At 48.5% G+C, this 23,506-nt stretch overlaps 1 protein-coding gene across 2 annotated transcripts in view; it reads left to right on the forward strand.

Moving 5' to 3' along the window:
• The window catches only part of GSPT1 (G1 to S phase transition 1), a 65,812-nt gene that overhangs the window by 8,876 nt on the left and 33,430 nt on the right, over positions 1 to 23,506 (forward strand). For both annotated transcript variants that reach the window (XM_075317956.1, XM_075317957.1), the window contains exons 2-3: positions 21,858 to 21,905; positions 23,334 to 23,375. In XM_075317956.1, coding sequence (XP_075174071.1) covers positions 21,858 to 21,905; positions 23,334 to 23,375 — 90 coding nt within the window. The remainder of the gene's footprint in view (positions 1 to 21,857; positions 21,906 to 23,333; positions 23,376 to 23,506) is intronic.

Genomic DNA, 23,506 nt, shown 5'->3' on the forward strand with positions numbered 1-23,506 from the left:
CGCAGGTTATAATGGAAATTCCTGGTGACAGGTTCCCCTTAAGGCTATGTTCACACACTGCGTTTTTTACCTGCGTTTTGGGTCCGTTTTTGCTGCAGAAATTTCTTGAGAAATTCTTGAAACCTTTCTGCAGACATTCCCCAGCAAAACCTATGGCAAAAAAAATTAGCTGTGCACACACTGCGTTTTTTTCTTAAGAAAATTCTTTCAGTAGATTTTCTTAAGAAAAAGAATGAGCATGTCACTTCTTTTCTGCAGCTAACTGCGTTTTTTGCCATAGATAATTGGCACAATAACGCAGGGAGCAACCAGTGGTAAAAACGCACCAAAAACGCACCAAAAACGCGGCAAAAACGCAGGTGCGTTTTTGGTGCGTTTTTTAACGCAGGTGAACTAATCCTTCACTCTTAAGAAATTTCTTAAGAAAAATCATTTTTCTAGTGTGAACATAGCCTAAAGGGTGTTTTGTAAACTTTTAGGAAAGGTACGACGCATACCTACTAAGTTTATTAATTTTAGCTATTTTACAGTTTTTGTCCCTCCTTTCCTAAAAGTAGTCAATCTCTTTTAAGGGACTCGCGCCTCTTAATGAATTGGGCTGTGGTCAAATGAGGGTATTAACAAAAAAAAAAAATAATAGATTTTATTATCCTTCAGAAAAGTGAATATTTTTTTTTTTTTTCTCACCGGTCGTGTATAGTTCTTTTTTTTTTTTTTTTTTTTTTTTTTAAAAACTCAGCAGCTAATAATCTTTAGTGTTTCCCATCTTGCAGAATTGTAATGCATCCATAAAAATCGGACGCCGTACTGATGGTCCCTGCCGCGGCCAATTTTTTTTTTTTCTACCATTTCGCAGTCACATCTCAGCATGCTGCAATTATTTTTTTCTCTTGCTTGAATACAGCAGAGAAAAACAACGCAGATCAGCACTGTCTTTGAATAGCATGGGTCCGAGTCCTTTCCCTTTCTTATTTTTATCAGATTGCACTCGTCCGATTTCTACACCAGTGTGAGCGAGCCCTTGGGCACGTCTTGCATCTGCAGTGCGCCTCCACCAGACGTGTCTCCAGTCAGGCTCTGGTACATTTCTCCCGAATGTTACCCCATTGTAGTGGCTTAACTTTTGATGTGTTTGCCAAGTGGCCTTCACCTCGTCACTCTCCAATGTGACTAAAGCTGACTCGGACTAATGTCATTGCCAAATTTTTATCCACATTCAATCTGCACAAACATTTGGGAACGATTCATGGTTTGTTACCCCAGAATTTCTTCAAACTACTTGACAAATTTGCTATAAATATGTAAGATGCGTGCGTTTTCAGCTATGTATTGTGTGGACTTTTACTTTACTGGCATTTTTTTCTAATTTATTAGAAGGGGCAAAAAATGCTGACAGGATTGACATGTTGGGGGGGGGGGGGGGAGATGCTCTGTAATAAAAAAACAAACAAATAAAAAAAAACAAGGAAAAAGTGTGCATGAGATTTTTTTAGATCTCTTTGCTAGAACTGTAAAACACAGCGTTTTTGACGCAGCCGGAAAGTCACGTGTGAACACGCCCTTAGATGGGATTTGTGCTACTAATGTCCACATGCCAGGAGTCATTAGGCCTTGTGGCCTATGGGGGAAAAGTATTTTTAGATTAATTTGAAAAAATCAAAAATGTAAAAATAATACTATGTTATCTTCTTTGATGACTCATTCCCTTTAAAGAGCACATGAACCTGTAACAGTGTGCAGGTAGACGCTGCATGCCTGGTGACTGCATTCCCCACCCACTGTCAGGATGTGATACTATTCTGCGTGTGTGTGTGTGTGTGTGTGTGTGTGTGTCGGGGGGGAGGGGGCAGGCAGAGGAGGACCTGTGTCGGGGGGGGGGAGGGGGCAGGCAGAGGAGGACCTGTGTCGGGGGGGGGAGGGGGCAGGCAGAGGAGGACCTGTGTCGGGGGGGGGAGGGGGCAGGCAGAGGAGGACCTGTGTCGGGGGGGGGGGGGGAGGGGGCAGGCAGAGGAGGACCTGTGTCGGGGGAGGGGGCAGGCAGAGGGAGACCTGTGTAAGGGGGGGAGGAGGCAGGCAGAGGGAGACCTGTGTAAGGGGGGGGGGGGGGGGGAGGCAGGCAGAGGGGGGGAGGCAGGCGGGGGGGGGTCTCTGGGGGACAGGCAGAGGGGGGGGGCCTGTGGGGTTGTCGGCAGGCAGAGGGTTCCCGCAGCTCATCTGTGGTCTTTCTGCTGACAGCACCCTGCCTGTGGAGTGATTAGATTGAGCAGGGCGGTGCTCAGAGCAGCTGGGCCCAGATAAGTCCACTCTACCCATCAGATGTCTGTATATACTCTAGTGTTGTAGATGGTGGACAATATTGTCTTTATATCCCCTGGCATTTGGTGACAAAATGTGCTTTATTCGTTGCAGAGTATACATCTGTTTAACCCCTGCAGGGCCAGCCCATATTAAGGTTTCTTTGATTTAGTTCCACTATTCCAAAAGCTGTTCCGCTGTGATTTTTTTTTGCGTTTTTATTGTTTTTTTAACTGTTATGTACTTACAATGAGCTTTTGACATTTCTTGCTGCATTAAAATGCAACATCTTACAATTCCAGCACAGTAAATGGGATTAAGGCTGTGTGCGCACGTTGCGTATTTGCATGCAGTTACGCTGCGATCTGCACCGCAGCGTAACTGCATGCATCCTGCGTCCCCAGCATAATCTATGAAGATTATGCAGGAGACGTGTGCACGTGGCGTATTAGAGCGCAGCGCTTCGGCTGCTGCCCGAAGCGTGCGTTCTAAGAAGTGACATGTCACTTATTCCGTGCGCTCTGCATGCAGTGCCCGCTCTGTCTATGGGAGGGGCTGCACTCAGAGCGCATGGAATCGGCTTTTTTTAAAAAATTTTCTTTCTGCAGCGATTTGAAGCGCACGTGTGCTGTTCAAATCGCTGCAGAAATTTCTGCAGGGACAGAACGCAACATGCGCACATAGGCTTATAGAAATCTCCTGCCCTCTGAGCTTTTTTTTTTTCTCAGCGTAAACTGCGGTCCTTGTTCAGATTCACATGTCAATTTCTCTTGGGTACGCTGAGTTTTATGTACAGATATTCTCTATAGACTTCCATTAGATGCGGAAAAACCGTAGGTAAAAAAAAATGCATGTATATCAATAATGTTTAGTCAAAGCCAAATAAAAGGAATTATTAAATAACCTTTATATAAAGCATAACATGCCATACAGAGACAAAATCCACAGTCATGTGCCTCCGTTGAATTTTTTTAATGCATTTTTTTCTTATTTTAATCAATAAAAGCAAGGAAAAATCATCCCAGCAAAGTATTAGAATCATGACTTACTGTGCACACGCTGCTTTTTTTTTCTTGCAGATTTTGTTGCAGAAAAAAGCAGCATGTCAATTGTTTCTGCATTTATTTCCTGCGTTTCTATAATCCCCTGCAATTTATATATCCCTATAGTGGATTATAACACAGCACTTTGCCTCACACACCGTGCATACAGCAACAACATGGTGTGCGAGGCTCTCCGTAGCTCAGTAACCCGGGGTAGTCATGGCGATGACCCAGGGTTACCATGGCAGCAGTCGGGTCCCTGTGATCACATTCCAGGGACCCGATCGCCAGGGAAGAGGTAAAAGATCAATCTCCCTGCCTTCTGAATGCTGTGATTGCACTGATCGCAGCATTCGGGGGTTAAACTGCCGGGTGCGGCACGGGCACCGCTCCAAGCAGAGTGACTGGTCCCAGCTGTAACATCAGCCGGAGACCTGGCGGTGATTGTGGGGGTACAGCGTAGGAACCCCTGTGGTCGCCATGACTTTAAAAAGCACAAAAAGAAGCAGGAAAAATGTAATAAAAAAATGTACGTTTTTCCTGCCAAAACACGCTTTTTTTAATATCCACATAAAAAAGCAACATGGGCACATAGCCTTTTTTGTCACGTGCTGAGAGCAATGAGACTTTTTTTTTTTTTTTTTATATACCGTGTTTTTCCAAAAATAAGACCTCCCCCAAAAATAAGCCCTAGCAGGGATTTTCAGCATTTTCGGAGAAAGGCTTAAATATAAGCCCTCCCTTGAAAATAAGCCCTAGTCGCGGATCAATAGTGAAGTGTCCGTGCAGCTAAAAAAGTTACAGATACTGCAGGACACTTCATTATAGACAGCGGCACCCGGCAATTACTCTCACCAGACGCTGAGCAGCAGGACCTGCAGTGATCACACACATCAGCGCTCTCACACACACACACACACACACACACACACATACACACACACACACTCAGATCTCACACACACATACACACACACACACACATACACACACTCAGATCTCACACATACACACAATCAGATCTCACACACACACACACACACACACACACACACACACACACACACACACACACACACACACACACACACTCAGATCTCACACACACATACACACACTCAGATCTCACACACACATACACACACTCAGATCTCACACACACATACACACAATCAGATCTCACACATACACACAATCAAATCTCACACATACACACACTCAGATCTCACACATACACACACTCAGATCTCACACACATACACACACTCAGATCTCACACACATACACACACTCAGATCTCACACATACACACACTCAGATCTCACACATACACACAATCAGATCTCACACACATACACACAATCAGATCTCACACACACATACACTCAGATCTCACACACACATACACTCAGATCTCACACACACACATACACTCAGATCTCACACACATACACACAATCAGATCTCACACATACACACACTCAGATCTCACACACATACACACACTCAGATCTCACACACATACACACACTCAGATCTCACACACACATACACTCAGATCTCACACACATACACACAATCAGATCTCACACATACACACACTCAGATCTCACACACATACACACACTCAGATCTCACACACATACACACACTCAGATCTCACACATACACACAATCAGATCTCACACATACACACAATCAGATCTCACACATACACACACACACAATCAGATCTCACACATACACACACACACAATCAGATCTCACACATACACACACACACAATCAGATCTCACACATACACACACACACAATCAGATCTCACACATACACACACACACAATCAGATCTCACACACATACACACACTCAGATCTCACACACATACACACACTCAGATCTCACACACATACACACACACAGATCTCACACATACACACAATCAGATCTCACACATACACACAATCAGATCTCACACACATACACACAATCAGATCTCACACACATACACACAATCAGATCTCACACACATACACACAATCAGATCTCACACATACACACAATCAGATCTCACACATACACACAATCAGATCTCACACACATACACACAATCAGATCTCACACACACACACAATCAGATCTCACACACACACACAATCAGATCTCACACATACACACACAATCAGATCTCACACATACACACACAATCAGATCTCACACATACACACACAATCAGATCTCACACATACACACACAATCAGATCTCACACATACACACACAATCAGATCTCACACATACACACACAATCAGATCTCACACATACACACACAATCAGATCTCACACATACACACACAATCAGATCTCACACATACACACACAATCAGATCTCACACATACACACACAATCAGATCTCACACATACACACACAATCAGATCTCACACATACACACACAATCAGATCTCACACATACACACACAATCAGATCTCACACACACACACACAATCAGATCTCACACATACACACACACACACAATCAGATCTCACACATACACACACACACACAATCAGATCTCACACATACACACACACACACAATCAGATCTCACACATACACACACACACACAATCAGATCTCACACATACACACACACACACAATCAGATCTCACACATACACACACACACACAATCAGATCTCACACATACACACACACACACAATCAGATCTCACACATACACACACACACACAATCAGATCTCACACATACACACACACACACAATCAGATCTCACACATACACACACACACACAATCAGATCTCACACATACACACACACACACACAATCAGATCTCACACATACACACACACACACACAATCAGATCTCACACATACACACACACACACACAATCAGATCTCACACATACACACACACACACACAATCAGATCTCACACATACACACACACACACACACACAATCAGATCTCACACATACACACACACACACACACAATCAGATCTCACACATACACACACACACACACAATCAGATCTCACACATACACACACACACACACAATCAGATCTCACACATACACACACACACACACACAATCAGATCTCACACATACACACACACACACACACACAATCAGATCTCACACATACACACACACACACACACAATCAGATCTCACACATACACACACACACACACACAATCAGATCTCACACATACACACACACACACACACAATCAGATCTCACACATACACACACACACACACACAATCAGATCTCACACATACACACACACACACACACAATCAGATCTCACACATACACACACACACACACACAATCAGATCTCACACATACACACACACACACACACAATCAGATCTCACACATACACACACACACACACACACAATCAGATCTCACACACACTCACCTCATTCAGCGACACCGATCTCTTCTCGCCGGGAGAATCCTGAGAGGCAGTGCAGTGGAGCGCAACGAACATGACCTGCGGCCGGACATGTGACTTGCTCTCATTCCCTGCTGCCGGAAGTGCTGGATGTGATGTGTGTATGTGATCGGCTGTGTGTCTGTGATCGGCTGTGCGTCTGTGATCGGCTGTGCGTCTGTGATCGGCTGTGCGTCTGTGATCGGCTGTGCGTCTGTGATCGGCTGTGCGTCTGTGATCGGCTGTGCGTCTGTGATCGGCTGTGCGTCTGTGATCGGCTGTGCGTCTGTGATCGGCTGTGCGTCTGTGATCGGCTGTGCGTCTGTGATCGGCTGTGCGTCTGTGATCGGCTGTGCGTCTGTGATCGGCTGTGCGTATGTGATCGGCTGTGCGTATGTGATCGGCTGTGCGTATGTGATCGGCTGTGCGTATGTGATCGGCTGTGCGTATGTGATCGGCTGTGCGTATGTGATCGGCTGTGCGTATGTGATCGGCTGTGCGTATGTGATCGGCTGTGCGTATGTGATCGGCTGTGCGTATGTGATCGGCTGTGCGTATGTGATCGGCTGTGCGTATGTGATCGGCTGTGCGTATGTGATCGGCTGTGCGTATGTGATCGGCTGTGCGTATGTGATCGGCTGTGCGTATGTGATCGGCTGTGCGTATGTGATCGGCTGTGCGTATGTGATCGGCTGTGCGTATGTGATCGGCTGTGCGTATGTGATCGGCTGTGCGTATGTGATCGGCTGTGCGTCTGTGATCGGCTGTGCGTCTGTGATCGGCTGTGCGTCTGTGATCGGCTGTGCGTCTGTGATCGGCTGTGCGTCTGTGATCGGCTGTGCGTCTGTGATCGGCTGTGCGTCTGTGATCGGCTGTGCGTCTGTGATCGGCTGTGCGTCTGTGCGATCGGCTGTGCGTCTGTGCGATCGGCTGTGCGTCTGTGCGATCGGCTGTGCGTCTGTGCGATCGGCTGTGCGTCTGTGCGATCGGCTGTGCGTCTGTGCGATCGGCTGTGCGTCTGTGCGATCGGCTGTGCGTCTGTGCGATCGGCTGTGCGTCTGCGCGATCGGCTGTGCGTCTGCGCGATCGGCTGTGCGTGTCTGGGTTTTTTTTTTTTTTTTTTTACAGTTGGGTATTCTCTGTATGTGATGGCTGACCCCCGCTGCAAATGGTGTGAGCAAAGCCCCTGAGCCTGCTCTCTGCACCGCTGACTTGCACATTGCTGCGCTGCACATTTTAGGTCTTTTAGCTAAATAATTGTTCTGGTCTTGAGATGGACACTGTCCACTGGAAATAAACATTACGGTTCCTATGGAAAGACAGTAAAGTTGAAAACCGCAAGCTGTGGATAAAGTATAGTGAAGAACTATATAATTCTCCAATGCTATTCCTGTAATGGCCCTGTAAGGCCCCGCAGCAACATTTGGCCACGTATGAATTATCAATTGCTGCATTGTCTAGTGGAGAGATGACTCTTGACTTCTGTCTTATCAGAGCCTGCAGCTTCTTTCCTTTACCATGCTTTGCACTGCAGCTCTGACCAGTTTGGCTCCAGTGTACAAGTCCACTGTAAAGACATGGATGACTACTAAAGCAACTGAACCACCCGTGAGATGGTTAGAAAAGCCATTGCTTACGTAGTTAAGCCCCTCCATTCACTTTAGACAGCTGTTATCTGAACGATGGTTTGGCCGATCATTTAGTCTCTTTTTAGGCTCTCTTGCCTGATTTTCCATACACAGGAGGACTCCCTCAAAGTGCTTTTATTCACTTATGGGAGAACCACTACCGGATATTCTTTGAGGGCGGCTTATCACTTGGAGAACTAAAGGATCAGTATGGTGGATATGTAATCTCTGGGGGAGGGAAGGGAAACATACACTTTAGACTGTTGATCAAAGCTGTTGTTATTGTCAAATTCAGCTGACTTAAATACATTGGTGTAAGGCTGGATTCACGCGATCGTATGGTATCCGATGCAAGTGCATGGATTTTGATCTGCTAATGACCCTCGACTCCCGCTGTGCTACGCGGGTGAGCTGAGTGTCACACAACTGTGATCCGATGCGATCAGATCACAGCTCGGAGGAGAGGGAGGGATTAATCTCTCGATCTCCTCCATTGTCAGCTGATACGGTTATCACACTGCACTCAATGTCATCCGAGTGCAGTCTGATGTTTTACTCGCACCCATAGACTTGTATGGGTGCGAATGACGCCTCTCTCATTTATAATGACATGTGTATATATATGCATATAACATGCTGCAACTTTTCGCTCATCCAGAATCTGAATAAGAAAAAAGCTGAACATCTGCTCTCCCTCATTGAATAATATTGATCCGAGTGCAACGCGAGATTTTCTTAGTGGCACTCGTCCGATTCAAACGCTTCTGCGAACGTACCCTAAGGCCATGTGCCCACGGGAGATCGTATCTGCGGAGTTTTCTGCAGGTATTTCCACAGATTCACGCAGCAGCTCCCCGGAATCTGCAGCTATCCATTGCTGCAGTAGGTCTGCGGAGTTGTTGAGGTAAACCAGCGGAAACAGTGTAGAATTCCTGCGGAATTCCCGCCCTGTATCTCCATAGTGGAGGAGCGGGAATTCCGCATGAATAATGCACATGCAGTTACGTGCGGCTGCGGGAAATCTGCAGCATTGATACAGCGCTCCCCAAATCCCATAGGATAACATGGGGAGTGTCTGTACTTGAGTAAACCTGTGGATTTATCTGGAAAATCTAGAAAATCTGTGGGCTTTCCGCGGTTACTTTCTCCTGTGGGCACATAGACTAAAGGGTACTTTACACGCTGTAATCTCGCTAGCGAGCGTCCCCACCCCCGTCGGTTGTGCGTCATGGGCAAATCGCTGCACGTGGCGCACATCGCTAACACCCGTCACACGGACTTACCTTCCCTGCGACGTCGCTCTGGCCAGCGAACCCCCTCCTTTCTAAGAGGGTGGTAGTACTTGCGGCGCCAGACGGCGGCCGTCCAATAGAAGCGGAGATGAGCGGGACGAACATCCCACCCACCTCCTTCCTTCCTCAGTGGGTGGCCGCAGGTACGAGGTTGTTCCTCGTTCCTGCGGTGTCACACGTAGCGATGTGTGCGGCCGCAGGTACGACAAACAACATCGCTACTGAATAGGCAACTATTTTTGGTAAGTGAACGACGTCTCACAGACCAACGATTTTTGCTTCTCTTGCAATCGTTTAAGGTCGCTCACACGTGTTACACGCTGCGATGTCGCTAATGACACCGGATGTGCGTCACACACCGTGACCCCGACGATATATCGTTAGCAATGTCCCAGCGTGTAAGTGGCCCTTTAGGGTGATCAGAACACGCAATACCCCAAACACACATTTGTAGGATTTTCATGTATTAACTGGCTACTGAGATTGTCTGGATTGACGTCAGCTGTACCTGATATTTGTTCAATGGACATCAGTCCATTCTGAGCAAGATTGTTGGTTCTCCATGCCATTGAGCATTTATGACCAATTGGAACGCATAACAATACGGATCGATGTAAAGGCGTCCTGTAAACAAAATACATTGTAATGAATTGATCTTAAAATAATTTTCACAATTGAAAGTTTTTTTAAAAAGTTCCTTTTGCTGAGATCTTGTATGTTTGTCTTGCTTCTGCTGTGTACTGTGTAATGGCCGTGTCTGACCGTACAGGTACATGGTCTGATCATACCACATCTCCTGGGCAGATAGGAGGACACAAGACAGTATACAGACAGGAAAGCATGAGATCACATCTGCAGCTTTCTGTGAGGGGAAAACCTTTTTCCTGCCTGAGTAACATGTTTTACCTCCCAGAATCAGCTGCTAGGTGAGGCCCTCCAGTCTGTATGGTCTGTCTCCACCTATGTCTCAGATGGTTATACCCCTTTAAGGCTACTTTCACACATCCGGTTTGAGCAGTGCGGCTCAATCCGGCTGTGAAACCTATGCGGCGAAAACACCGCATCCTTTGCATAAGTTTTTACATGCGCCCGTCCGTTTTTTTTCCGGTTGCGGCACGCTACTGAGCATGCGCAGTGGAAGAAACCGCATGCGGCGGCCGGATGTTTTTTTTCCGCATCGCGCCGCATCCGGCGTCCATAGGCATGCATTGAAAAATGCGCCGCAGCGGCCGGATGCGGCGCGATGTGTTTTTTTTTTTTTGCCGGACAAAAAAACGTTGCAAGATATGTTTCCTCCGGCCACCGCTTTAATTAATCTTGCCGCATCCGGAAAAAAACGGATGCAACGCAAAGCCATCAGGCACAATCCGGTAACAATGCAAATCTATGGGGATAAAACGGATGCGGTACCGGATCCGTTTTACCCGTTTTTTTTCCGGATTGTGCCTGATGGAAAAAACCTGATGTGTGAAAGTAGCCTAAGTATATAGTTGCAGCTATTGTTGGTGGTTTATTCTTACAATTTGGTCCTTGGACCAGAAAAGGATTGGGCAGAGATCTTACTCACTGAACCCATATAGGAATGATGTTGGTAGAATTTCTTTTTAATTCCACATCTCTTTTGACCTTTGCTCCCGTGACTCTGATAGACTGCCACAATCCATGAAAATACAAAGTGTAGCCACAGACTAAAACATAAATCTCTTGGCTGCATATCTGCAAAAACAGGAGCAGCGAGGCGGTCACTGTGTGTGGAAGACAGGTGCCGTGTTGTCTAAGCCTGGACAATACCTTCCTATAGACGTATAGTAAGTATTTCACAAAAGTGATCACCTCACATTTTTGTAACTGTTTTTTATCTTTTCCTGGGACAACACTGAAGATCTGACTCTGTGATACAATATAAAGTAATCAGTGTGCAGCTTGTATAACAGTGTAAATATGGTGTCCTCTAAATACCTCAACACACAGCCATAAATGTCTGACTCGCCCACCCCAGGGCCTTAGGTGACTCGGTGTCGGGCCGGACTAGTCCAGGGTAGTCAGCGGTGACGGGGCCTGACTCCGTGACCCGACTCCGTGACCCTGGTGGAGTCAATTAATATGGCGGTATGGGGGAGATGGTAATAAAGTTTGTATAAGATTCGTGATGCCACCGGTGGATTGCGGCTTTGGAGCCGGGGCTGCTGGACAGGACTCCCTGGGCTGGTGTTGTGGCAGCTAGGTGTTTCTGCTCCCCACATGTTGAGCCGGTGCCCCGGTGCAACCGTTGTAAAGTCTATGGTAAATGGTGATGGGGTGCAGGACAAAGCAGACGACACAGGGCGTGCAGTCAAGATGTTTTACTCACTGTAAGGGCTAAGCCACACGGCGAGAAAAATAGTGCGAGTGGAGTGCGATAAAACATCGCATTCCCCTAGGACCAATTCTAGCCTGTGTGTCAGTACACATGAGCGATTATTTTCTCAGCCCTAATCGGACCGAGAAAACAATCGCAGCATGCTGCAATTGTAATGCGAGACTCTTTCTCTCGCACCCATTCAAGTGAATGGGGCGAGAGAAAAATCGCACTTCACTCGCGGTACACCAGTGTACCGCTAGTGCAGTGCGAGAATGCCAATAGCCGGCTATGCAGGAGAGAGGGAGAGAAATCCCTCCCTCCCCTCCTGAGCGCCGGCCCGCCCCCCCCCACAGCTGAGGTCTGCTCGCACGAACGGACCTCAGTTGCAAGGACACACGCATGACACTCGGCTCTGCTGTACTGCCAGCACGAGCCGAGTGTCATGCAAGTGGATCGCAGTAGTCCCCGTGTGGCCCCAGCCTTAGTCTCACAGTTGCGCTGACCGGTTAACCATGGTATGGTGGGATTCAGTGTTCCAAACCTCCGCCAATCCCGAGCAGGTCAAAGGTCAGTACCGGTGCACCCCTCAATGTGCCTTCCCTGGCCGTCTCACTAGTGCTGACCTTCACTAGACTGTCCTGCGCCTCCACCACAGAGTCCTGTCCAAAGGGTGGCTCACCTCGGTCCTTCTATTGCCCCCCCCCCCCACCCGCCCTTGCAGGTGATGGGTGGCAGGTTCTAGCCTCGGGTGCCTACAGCAATCTCCTGAGCAGTCAGATTGCTAATGGAAATGTCTTTCTTTCTTTAGCCTGGGGACTGTCCCCGTTGTTGCAACCAGATTCCTCCACCCGGGTGATCTTGGTGGAACAAGTCCACGGAGGCCTCCCGCACATCCGTGGCACTCTGGAACCCTTTTCCTCGGTGTCACCTGGACCTAGCAGGGCCCCAGGGTCTTCACCACAAAACCCAGTATCTTCACTCCTTTCTCTCAGACTTCCTGTCACAGACTCATGTCCACTGTCACTTCTCTGACAGACCGCCTGGTTCAAACTTGAACTAACCGGTTTTCCTAACTACCCCACTGACTCCTCCTACACTCCCTCCTGCCAGGCTCCACCCCTCTAGGACAGTGAATGGGACTTAAGGCCCCATAACCAGGTATACTGGTCACTGCTCCTCAGCATTAATGGGGTACCTGCCTTAAACCCTGACCCTGTTTGTGACCTAACAATTGGTGTGTGCAGGTTTTGTCTGTGAACCGGTAAATGACCCCCTTTTTACTCAGGATGGGATACAACACCTCTGGATGAGGTGCAGTACCTCTGTGGCGACGAAAGCCTCAGGGGCGGCACATCTACACCACTGGCACAAAAGTACATACCGTATTTCTTTGTCGCTCCATTGGGAGACCCAGACAATCGGGTGTATAGCTTCTGCCTCCGGAGGCCACACAAAGTATTACACTAAAAGTGTAAAGCCCCTCCCCTTCTGCCTATACACCCCCCGTGCATCACGGGCTCCTCAGTTTTTATGCTTTGTGCGAAGGAGGCTGACATCCACGCATAGCTCCACATCTTAGTCAGCAGCAGCTGCTGACTATGTCGGATGGAAGAAAAGAGGGCCCATAACAGGGCCCCCAGCATGCTCCCTTCTCACCCCACTCTGGTCGGCGGTGTTTAAGGTTGAGGTACCCATTGCGGGTACATAGGCAGGAGCCACATGCTGTTTTCCTTCCCCATCCCTTAATGGGCTCTGGGTGAAGTGGGATCCTAATCGGTCTCCAGGCACTGGGACCGTGCTCCCTCCGCAGCCCCTGGGGAATCTGCTGGACAGGAGCCGGGTATCTTCAGGGACAAGGCCCTGCTACTGTGAGGTACTCTGTGTCCCCTTGGGGGACCGCGCATGGAGCGCTTGTGCCATACACACTGCAGCACTGCTGGGTGTGTTAGTGCGCCGGGGACTACCGCGCCGACCGCGCTTATTTGCCGGCCGCGCTTATAACTTTAGTCCCCGGCTTTTGCGGCCTAGTATCGCATATTCCCGCCCCCAGGCCTGCCAGTCAGGGGAAGGGCGGGACGCTGCACAGGACGTCAGCGCTGAGGGCTGGAGCATACTTTGTATCCAACTCCCCCCTCACTCAGCACAGTGGGGCATCAGATTCCCGCACTTTCTAGGGCACGCCCACGGCCCCCTCCTCCCCACAGAACGCCGGCAGCCATTCCTGTCAGCACTTCTGACGCTGGAGAGGAGAGACAACACGGCTCTGGGAGGCCCAGGCAGGGAATCTGGTGATCACACAACCGCTTTGAGCGGTCGGTAAGCAGCACCTGTGGTGCTGGCCCCACTGAGTGCCGAAGTGTACATATATATATATATATATATATATATATATATATATATATATATATATATATATATATATATATATATATGCTTATATGCTATACATTTACACTGTACGGTCGCACTGTTGATTTTTGGCTATATACCCTCCTGGATTGTACTCACAGGAGACAACAGCATGTCGTCTGCAAAAAGCAAGGGTGCCAAAGCACAGGCTTACTTTGCAACCTGTACCTCATGTGCGGCTATACTACCGGCAGGTTCCACAGATCCTCATTGTGTGCAATGCTCGGCCCCTGTGGCACTTACTCAGCCGGAGCCTCTGCCACTGGTGGCCCAGGTGGAACCACCTGCTACCACTGTCCAGGTGACAGGGACGGAGTTTGCAGTATTTGCTGACAAACTGTCTGCGAGTATGGATAAATGTTCTGCTAAGATACTAGAAGCCTTACAGTCCAGACCGGTGACTCAGGCCCCGGGCAATGTTGAATCATTGACCCCAGGCCCCCCTCAGTTGGAGCAGCAATGTGTTCCTGGGGTGACCCATAGGTCCCAGGGTGAGGTCTCTGACACGGACCGCAGTCCCAGGTCGCCTAAGCGGGCTCGCTGGGAAATTCCCTCGACTTCATCACACTGTTCAGGGTCTCAGCAGGAGGACTCTCTGGATGATGAAGCGGAGGTAGCAGATCAGGATTCTGATCCTGACGCCGCTCTCAACCTAGATACACCTGAAGGTGACGCCATAGTGAATGACCTTTTAGCGACCATCAATCAGGTGTTGGATATTTCTCCCCCAGCTCCTCCAATTGAGGAGTCAGCTTCTCAGCAGGAGAAATTCCGTTTCAGGTTTCACAAGCGTACATTGAGTACGTTTCTGGATCACTCTGACTTCAGAGAGGCAGTCCAGAAACACCGAGCTTGTCCAGATAAGCGTTTTTCCAAGCGCCTTAAGGATACACGTTATCCCTTCCCCCCTGACGTGGTCAAGGGCTGGGCTCAGTGTCCCAAGGTGGATCCTCCAGTCTCCAGACTGGCGGCTAGATCCATAGTTGCAGTGGAAGATGGGGCTTCACTCAAAGATGCCACTGACAGACAGATGGAGCTCTGGTTGAAATCCATCTATGAAGCTATCGGCGCGTCTTTTGCTCCAGCATTCGCAGCCGTATGGGCACTCCAAGCTATCTCAGCTTGTCATGCGCAGATTAATGCAGTCACACGTACGTCTGCTCCGCAAGTGGTGTCCTTAACCTCTCAGGCGTCGGCGTTTGCGTCCTACGCCATTAATGCTGTCCTGGACTCTGCGAGCCGTACGGCGGTAGCATCCGCCAATTCGGTGGCAGTCCGCAGGGCCATGTGGCTACGTGAATGGAAGGCAGACTCTGCTTCCAAAAAGTTCTTAACCGGTTTGCCATTTTCTGGCGACCGCCTGTTTGGTGAGCGATTGGATGAAATCATTAAACAATCCAAGGGAAAGGACTCATCCTTACCCCAGTCCAAACCAAACAGACCTCAACCACGGAAGGTACAATCGAGCTTTCGGTCCGCGGGCAGGTCTCAATTCTCCTCGTCCAAAAGGCCTCAGAAGGATCAGAGGAACTCCGATTCATGGCGGTCTAAGTCACGTCCAAAAAAGACCGCCGGAGGAACCGCTCCCAAAGCGGCCTCCTCATGACTTTCGGCCTCCTCACACCGCATCCTCGGTCGGTGGCAGGCTTTCCCGCTTTTGCGGCGCCTGGCTGCCACAGGTAAAAGACCGTTGGGTGAGAGACATTCTGTCTCACGGTTACAGGATAGAGTTCAGCTCTCGTCCTCCGACTCGATTCTTCAGAACATCTCCGCCCCCCGAGCGAGCCGATGCTCTTCTTCAGGCGGTGTGCACTCTGAAGGCAGAAGGAGTGGTGATCCCTGTTCCTTTTCAGCAACAGGGTCACGGTTTTTACTCCAACTTGTTCGTGGTGCCGAAAAAGGACGGATCCTTCCGTCCTGTTCTGGACCTAAAACTGCTCAACAAACACGTAAAAACCAGGCGGTTCCGGATGGAATCGCTCCGCTCCGTCATCGCCTCAGTGTCCCAAGGAGATTTCCTAACATCAATCGACATCAAAGATGCTTATCTCCACGTACCGATTGCTCCAGAGCATCAGCGCTTCCTGCGTTTCGCCATAGGGGACGAACACCTTCAGTTCGTAGCACTGCCTTTCGGCCTGGCGACAGCCCCACGGGTCTTCACCAAGGTCATGGCAACAGTAGTAGCAGTTCTGCACTCTCAGGGACACTCGGTGATCCCTTACTTAGACGATCTGCTTGTCAAGGCACCCTCTCAAGTGGCATGCCAACACAGCCTGAACATTGCTCTGGAGACTCTCCAGAGTTTCGGGTGGATCATCAATTTTCCAAAGTCAAATCTGACACCGGCCCAATCACTGACATATCTTGGCATGGAGTTTCATACTCTCTCAGCGATGGTGAAGCTTCCGCTGGACAAACAGCGTTCACTACAGACAGGGGTGCAATCTCTCCTTTAAGGCCAGTCACACCCCTTGAGGCGCCTCATGCACTTCCTAGGGAAGATGGTAGCAGCAATGGAGGCAGTTCCTTTTGCGCAGTTTCATCTGCGTCCACTTCAATGGGACATTCTCCGCAAATGGGACAGGAAGTCGACGTCCCTCGACAGGAATGTCTCCCTTTCTCGGGCAGCCAAGGCTTCCCTTCAGTGGTGGCTTCTTCCCACTTCTCTGTCGAAGGGGAAATCCTTCCTGCCCCCATCCTGGGCTGTGGTCACGACGGATAGAAAACTGGGAAGCAGACTTTCTCAGTCGCCAGGGCATGGACGCAGGGGAATGGTCCCTTCACCCGGACGTGTTTCAGGAGATCTGTTGCCGCTGGGGGATGCCGGACGTCGACCTAATGGCGTCCCGGCACAACAACAAGGTCCCGACATTCATGGCACGGTCTCAAGATCACAGAGCTCTGGCGGCAGACGCCTTAGTTCAGGATTGGTCGCAGTTTCAACTCCCTTATGTGTTCCCTCCTCTGGCACTGTGTCCCAGAGTGTTAAGCAAGATCAGGTCCGACTGCCGCCGCGCCATCCTCGTCGCTCCAGACTGGCCGAGGAGGTCGTGGTACCCGGATCTGTGGCATCTCACGGTGGGCCAACCGTGGGCACTACCAGACCGACCAGACTTGCTGTCTCAAGGACCGTTTTTCCATCTGAATTCTGCGGCCCTCAACCTGACTGTGTGGCCATTGAGTCCTGGATCCTAGCGTCTTCAGGGTTATCTCAAGAGGTCATTGCCACTATGAGACAGGCTAGGAAACCAACGTCCGCCAAGATCTACCACAGGACGTGGAGGATATTCTTCTCTTGGTGCTCTGATCAGGGTTTTTCTCCCTGGCCATTTGCCTTGCCCACTTTTCTTTCCTTCCTTCAATCCGGATTGGAAAAAGGTTTGTCGCTTGGCTCCCTTAAGGGACAAGTCTCAGCGCTCTGTGTTCTTTCAGAAGCGCCTAGCCAGACTTCCACAGGTACGCACGTTCCTGCAGGGGGTTTGTCACATAGTCCCTCCTTACAAGCGGCCGTTAGAACCCTGGGATCTGAACAGGGTGCTGATGGCTCTTCAGAAACCACCTTTCGAGCCAATGAGGGACATTTCTCTCTCACGCCTTTCGCAGAAAGTGGCCTTCCTAGTAGCAGTCACATCACTTCGGAGAGTGTCTGAGCTAGCAGCGCTGTCATGCAAAGCCCCTTTCCTGGTGTTTCACCAGGACAAGGTGGTTCTGCGTCCGGTTCCGGAATTTCTCCCTAAGGTGGTATCCCCCTTTCATCTCAATCAGGATATCTCCTTACCCTCTTTTTGTCCTCATCCAGTTCACCAATGTGAAAGGGATTTGCACTTGTTAGATCTGGTGAGAGCACTCAGAATCTACATTTCTCGTACGGCGCCCCTGCGCCGCTCGGATGCACTCTTTGTCCTTGTCGCTGGCCAGCGTAAAGGGTCACAGGCTTCCAAATCAACCCTGGCTCGGTGGATCAAGGAACCAATTCTCGAAGCTTACCGATCTTCTGGGCTTCCGGTTCCCTCAGGGCTGAGGGCCCATTCTACCAGAGCCGTGGGTGTGTCCTGGGCTTTGCGGCACCAGGCTACGCTCAGCAGGTGTGTCAGGCAGCTACCTGGTCGAGCCTGCACACTTTCACGAAACACTATCAGGTGCATACCTATGCTTCGGCAGATGCCAGCCTAGGTAGGCGAGTCCTTCAGGCGGCGGTTGCCCACCTGTAGGAAGGGGCCGTTTTTACGGCTCTATTATGAGGTTTTACTTTACCCACCCAGGGACTGCTTTTGGACGTCCCAATTGTCTGGGTCTCCCAATGGAGCGACAAAGAAGGGAATTTTGTTTACTTACCGTAAATTCCTTTTCTTCTAGCTCCAATTGGGAGACCCAGCACCCGCCCCTGTTCCCTTCGGGCTGTTGTTCTTTGTGTACACATGTTGTTCATGTTGAATGGTTTCAGTTCTCCGAAATTTCTTCAGATCGAATTTACTTTAAACCAATTTATAACTTTTCCTCCTTCTTGCTTTTGCACCAAAACTGAGGAGCCCGTGATGCACGGGAGGGTGTATAGGCAGAAGGGGAGGGGCTTTACACTTTTTAAAGTGTAATACTTTGTGTGGCCTCCGGAGGCAGAAGCTATACACCCGATTGTCTGGGTCTCCCAATTGGAGCTAGAAGAAAAGGAATTTACGGTAAGTAATCAAAATTCCCTTCTTTTCGGACTATAAGATGCACTTGAAACCCCCCCCCCCCCCAAATGTTGGGGGGAAAGTGGGGGGTGCGTCTTATAGTCTGAATGTAGGGCTGCAAGGAATGAAGGTGCTGCGGTGGAGTGGGTCATCGGCGGCACGAGCAGGCTGTAGCAGCGCCTGCCGTGACCACGTGCGCCCACTCATTTCATATGCATGCATCCTCCCGCCCATCATCTCTCAGCGCTGAAGCCGGTGCTGACAGGTGGGCGGGGTGATGGGTGAGGGGTGCACGCTTACTAAACATCCGACTCTCGTGATCACCCCTGGCAACTACATTCTGGAGTGATCATGTGTGGCTGTATTCACTGCCCCCCGCATATTATCAGCAGCAGCACGGTGGGGGGGGGGGAGTGAATAAGTACAGTATACACACTGGTTGTTCCCTGCAGCATTGCGATGTCCTCCTGTCTGCCGGCCAGCTGATGTGTGTAGAGAACGATGAGCACAGGGATGATGTCATCGCTGTGTGCACGGCTCCACACACATCAGCGAGTCGGCAGACAGGTGGACATCGCGATGCTGCAGGGAACTGCTTCACACAGGTCAGCGGCACTGCTGCTGACTAGTGTTGAGCGGACCCGGATCTGAAAAATCCGGATCCGTACGGTTCGAGGTTCCGATCAGAGTCCGACCAGTACCCGGGATCCGGGGTGCACGATCCAGATCCTTTTTATTTATTTATTTATTTATTTTTTTTTTGCCCTCTCTCTCGCCCTCTCTCTCGCCCTCTCTCTCGCATGTGCGTTTTTGGTCAGAAAACTGCATGTCACGGCAAACCTCAGAGTGGGTCCCTAACTTATATGAAGCCTTTAAAAGGTGCGGTGCTGCGTGCCAACCTCCCCGCAGTGACGGTGCACCAGCAGGGCAGTGCGCTTCACACAGTCTGATCAGAATGTTAAACTTACAACCTCATGTTCAGGTGTATAAAAGTTTTGCTTAGTGGCATTTTGATCAAAGTATGATTTTTGGATGTGCGGTCCAGGTCTATTTTTCCAGCTATGTTGCATTAAAACGGACTGAGGATCTACACAGCCAAGGTGCAAAGGAGCTGCAGGAACTGGCTATGAAAGCTGCAGCTTGTAATATTTTCTTAAGCTAAAGCTCTATAATGGCTTTCTCTATCCTCATTGTTCATCACATGCTACATATGTGATTCCGCACACTAACGTATTGATCAGAGGGCTACTGTAAAACAAATCATTGTCCAGATTGTGCAGTGTTTATATGATTCTTTATAAGTCTTGTGCATATGACACCGCATCATGTGATGGCAGGAAAGTGTCCAGGGTGTCTATGGAGCTGTGGACATACAATAGAGGTCACTGCCAGCTTATTCTCAACCATAGCAGACGTCTTAGTAATGTTTCAGGCTCCTCTTTTAAAGGTTCTCCTGTAATTTTATGCCTGATTTAGTTGATAATTGTTTGTGCCCATTCTTAAATATCTAATAAATAATGTGCACTAAACACTTAGATATGTGACTATTAAATATATGGATTTTGGACTGCTTTAGTAAAGCGTGCTTAGTGCTGCTGTTTAATAGAGATAATGTATAGAATCATAGTCGTGATGTATAGACTACTTATAAATTTGAGGTGCCTAGTTCAAATTTTGGTCAAATTGTGTGCGTCCATCTGTCGTGTGCCCAGCTTCTTGTGATCTTCATTAAAGAATCCCCCACCCCATCCCCTGGGTTTAGGCCATCAAATTAACTTAAAGCAAGTAGGACCCAGCTATATATTCTAATCATTGACACCCCCCCCAATAGGTGGTCAATCTGCACCTCCATTGCATTGGTCCTACAAAAGCCAAGCCGTCATACAGTCATGTTGATAAAAATATATTAAGGGGTTAAACATATCTTGTCTGTTCCCGTCATGTCAGTGAACGCTTGTGCCATTTCTCCCGCTATGTGCCCTAATGCGACTTGTCTCCAAATGCCAATAATTTAAAGTGGCCGTGTGACTTTAGTGCCCTGAGAATGAATATATATATATATATATATATAATAATAATATAATTTATTTATTATGAGATACTAGTAAATGTGTGACCTGATCAGTAACGCTGGGCTTGTCGTACCGGCCATGGGATCGTATTCTCAAAAGTATGGCTTATCTCTGCCAAAGAAAACTCTGGAGTGCTGTCAATGGAGATTGCTGAGAAAGGGAAGTTTAACACTAGAAGTCCCAGAGAGGGGTCATTTGACATTTCTACCATTGGAACCCTATGGAGCTCGAAATTCCTGGGACTTGTGTTAAAGGCGATCAATACATGTGCTTTAGGCTGAGGCTACATGAAGACTTTGTCTGCAAGACTGGTCTCGCAGCCAAAGATTGTCTTGTATCGCTGCTATGTCAGAGTAAGTGCATGGGGTCACGTTGTGGCCAATAGGGTACGGTGGCAAGCAAGTTTTAATAAAATATCTGAACTTTTGAGACTTGCTTTTTGCTGTGCCCTAGGGAGGAGTAATGCGTCCCTATTGTGCTGCAATGCAGCAGCGTCACCCGGTGATCACCGTCCGTGTGACCTGTATTGTAGCCAAATTCCCCATTCAACACCGGCCTCATATTCACTCTGAAAATTGCGGATTCCTAACTTTTTTTTTTTCTTCTCTACCTTTGCCCCTTTTAGATACAACAGACAATTCTGCGCAAGAAGAAAAGTCCCAGTCTTCAGAAGGTATTTATCATAGTGAAAGTGGCCGGAGATGGGGGGGGGGGGGGGGCGTAGATGGGGGAGATTTCCCAACACATCGCTGCATCAGGTGAAAGTGTATTCTGCTGCATATGTAATAAATCTAACCAAAGAAATGCAATAGCATGACATCAGTACAAGGAGAAAAATAAAAAAATAAAATATGTATGTATATGTATTTTTTTTTTTTCTCGCACTGATGTTATGCTATTGCATTTCTTTGCTCACAATAAGGCAATGTGCACACGCTGCGGAATTTGCCGCGATTTTTTTCACGGAAATTAAGCGTATTTTTCAAAAATCCACAGTACAGCGAGTCCCCGGCCATTTCTATGGCATTTTGGAACTGCTGTGCCCATGCTGTGGTGTTTTTTCGCAGTGGAAATAAAGCGGGTTTCCCTGCGGGAAAAATCTGCAGTATGTGAATTATTCCTGCAGATTTTTCCGCACGATCCCATTTTTACCTGCCTTGATAGAAGACACCGGAGTCACTTCCTCCGGTGCACTGCAGAGGAGCGTGGAGGAGCCAGGAACAGGAGGTGGGTGGGGCCTGCATGAGCTGCAGTCATGTGACAGCCAGAGCTAGTTCAGGCCCGCCCACCTTCTCCTGCACAGTGCAGACAGACACGGCTGGAAAGTGAAGTGCTGCGTGATGGAGGTAAGTATGAACTCCCCGATCACTCAGCACTTGTTCTGCATTGAGGATGCAGTGCCGAAGCCATGGTACTGTATCCTCAATGCAGAATGACCGCAGCATATCCGCAGGACATTCCGCAATACAACCGCAGCATGGAAACAGACAAAGTTGTGCTGCGGTTTTCTGGGAGCTCCTGCGGAATGTCCTGCGGATATATCCAGAGGACACTTTCCCCGTGGGCACATAGCCTTACTATATATGCAGCAGAATACTTTCACCTGATGCAGCAATGTGTTCAGAAATGGTTGTATCAAAGAGTGGGAGAATGGGCCGCATCCAAGTCCAGTCACCAGCAAGAAATGGCAACTAAGCTCCCCACACTTCTTGCCTTGTATATATTTAGTGGCTTAGTGCTTCAAATTGCACATTTGTTACATTAAATAAAGGATTGTAACTGAAGAGGTGTCCGGAACACATTCCTTTCTGAGAATTCAGAAAACACTCCTGCTTGGCTTTTCAAAACTCCCCATTGAAGTGAATGGAGAGAGCTGTCTTGGTGCGGCCACCTCTCCAGTCACTGTAGACAGGATCGGATCCCCTTTTCCTAAAATACATTTCATGCACCAGACTTGGGATCGGCATCCATTACTATTTGTGCCTTATCCTGTGGATTTACCATAAATGTGAGACAAGGATTCCCCTTTTATGGGATTTAATTGTTCAAAACCTTCTAAAATATTCTACAGATTCACTTTGTTTTTTATTTTAATCTGCAGGTTCCAATGCTGTTGTGGGCATGGAGATTTCTGAACCCGTTGGTAAGTAACATTTATGAAATGCTGAGTGGCAGTATCTGGTCATTATATTGTATACTCCCATAAAACAGACTCATTGCAGCTGGTCCTTAAAGGGGTTGATCACTACTAGGACAACCTCTTCTCACCCAGTA

The sequence above is a fragment of the Anomaloglossus baeobatrachus genome, chromosome 7 (genome assembly GCF_048569485.1).
Source record: "Anomaloglossus baeobatrachus isolate aAnoBae1 chromosome 7, aAnoBae1.hap1, whole genome shotgun sequence".
Classification (NCBI taxonomy): domain Eukaryota; kingdom Metazoa; phylum Chordata; class Amphibia; order Anura; family Aromobatidae; genus Anomaloglossus; species Anomaloglossus baeobatrachus.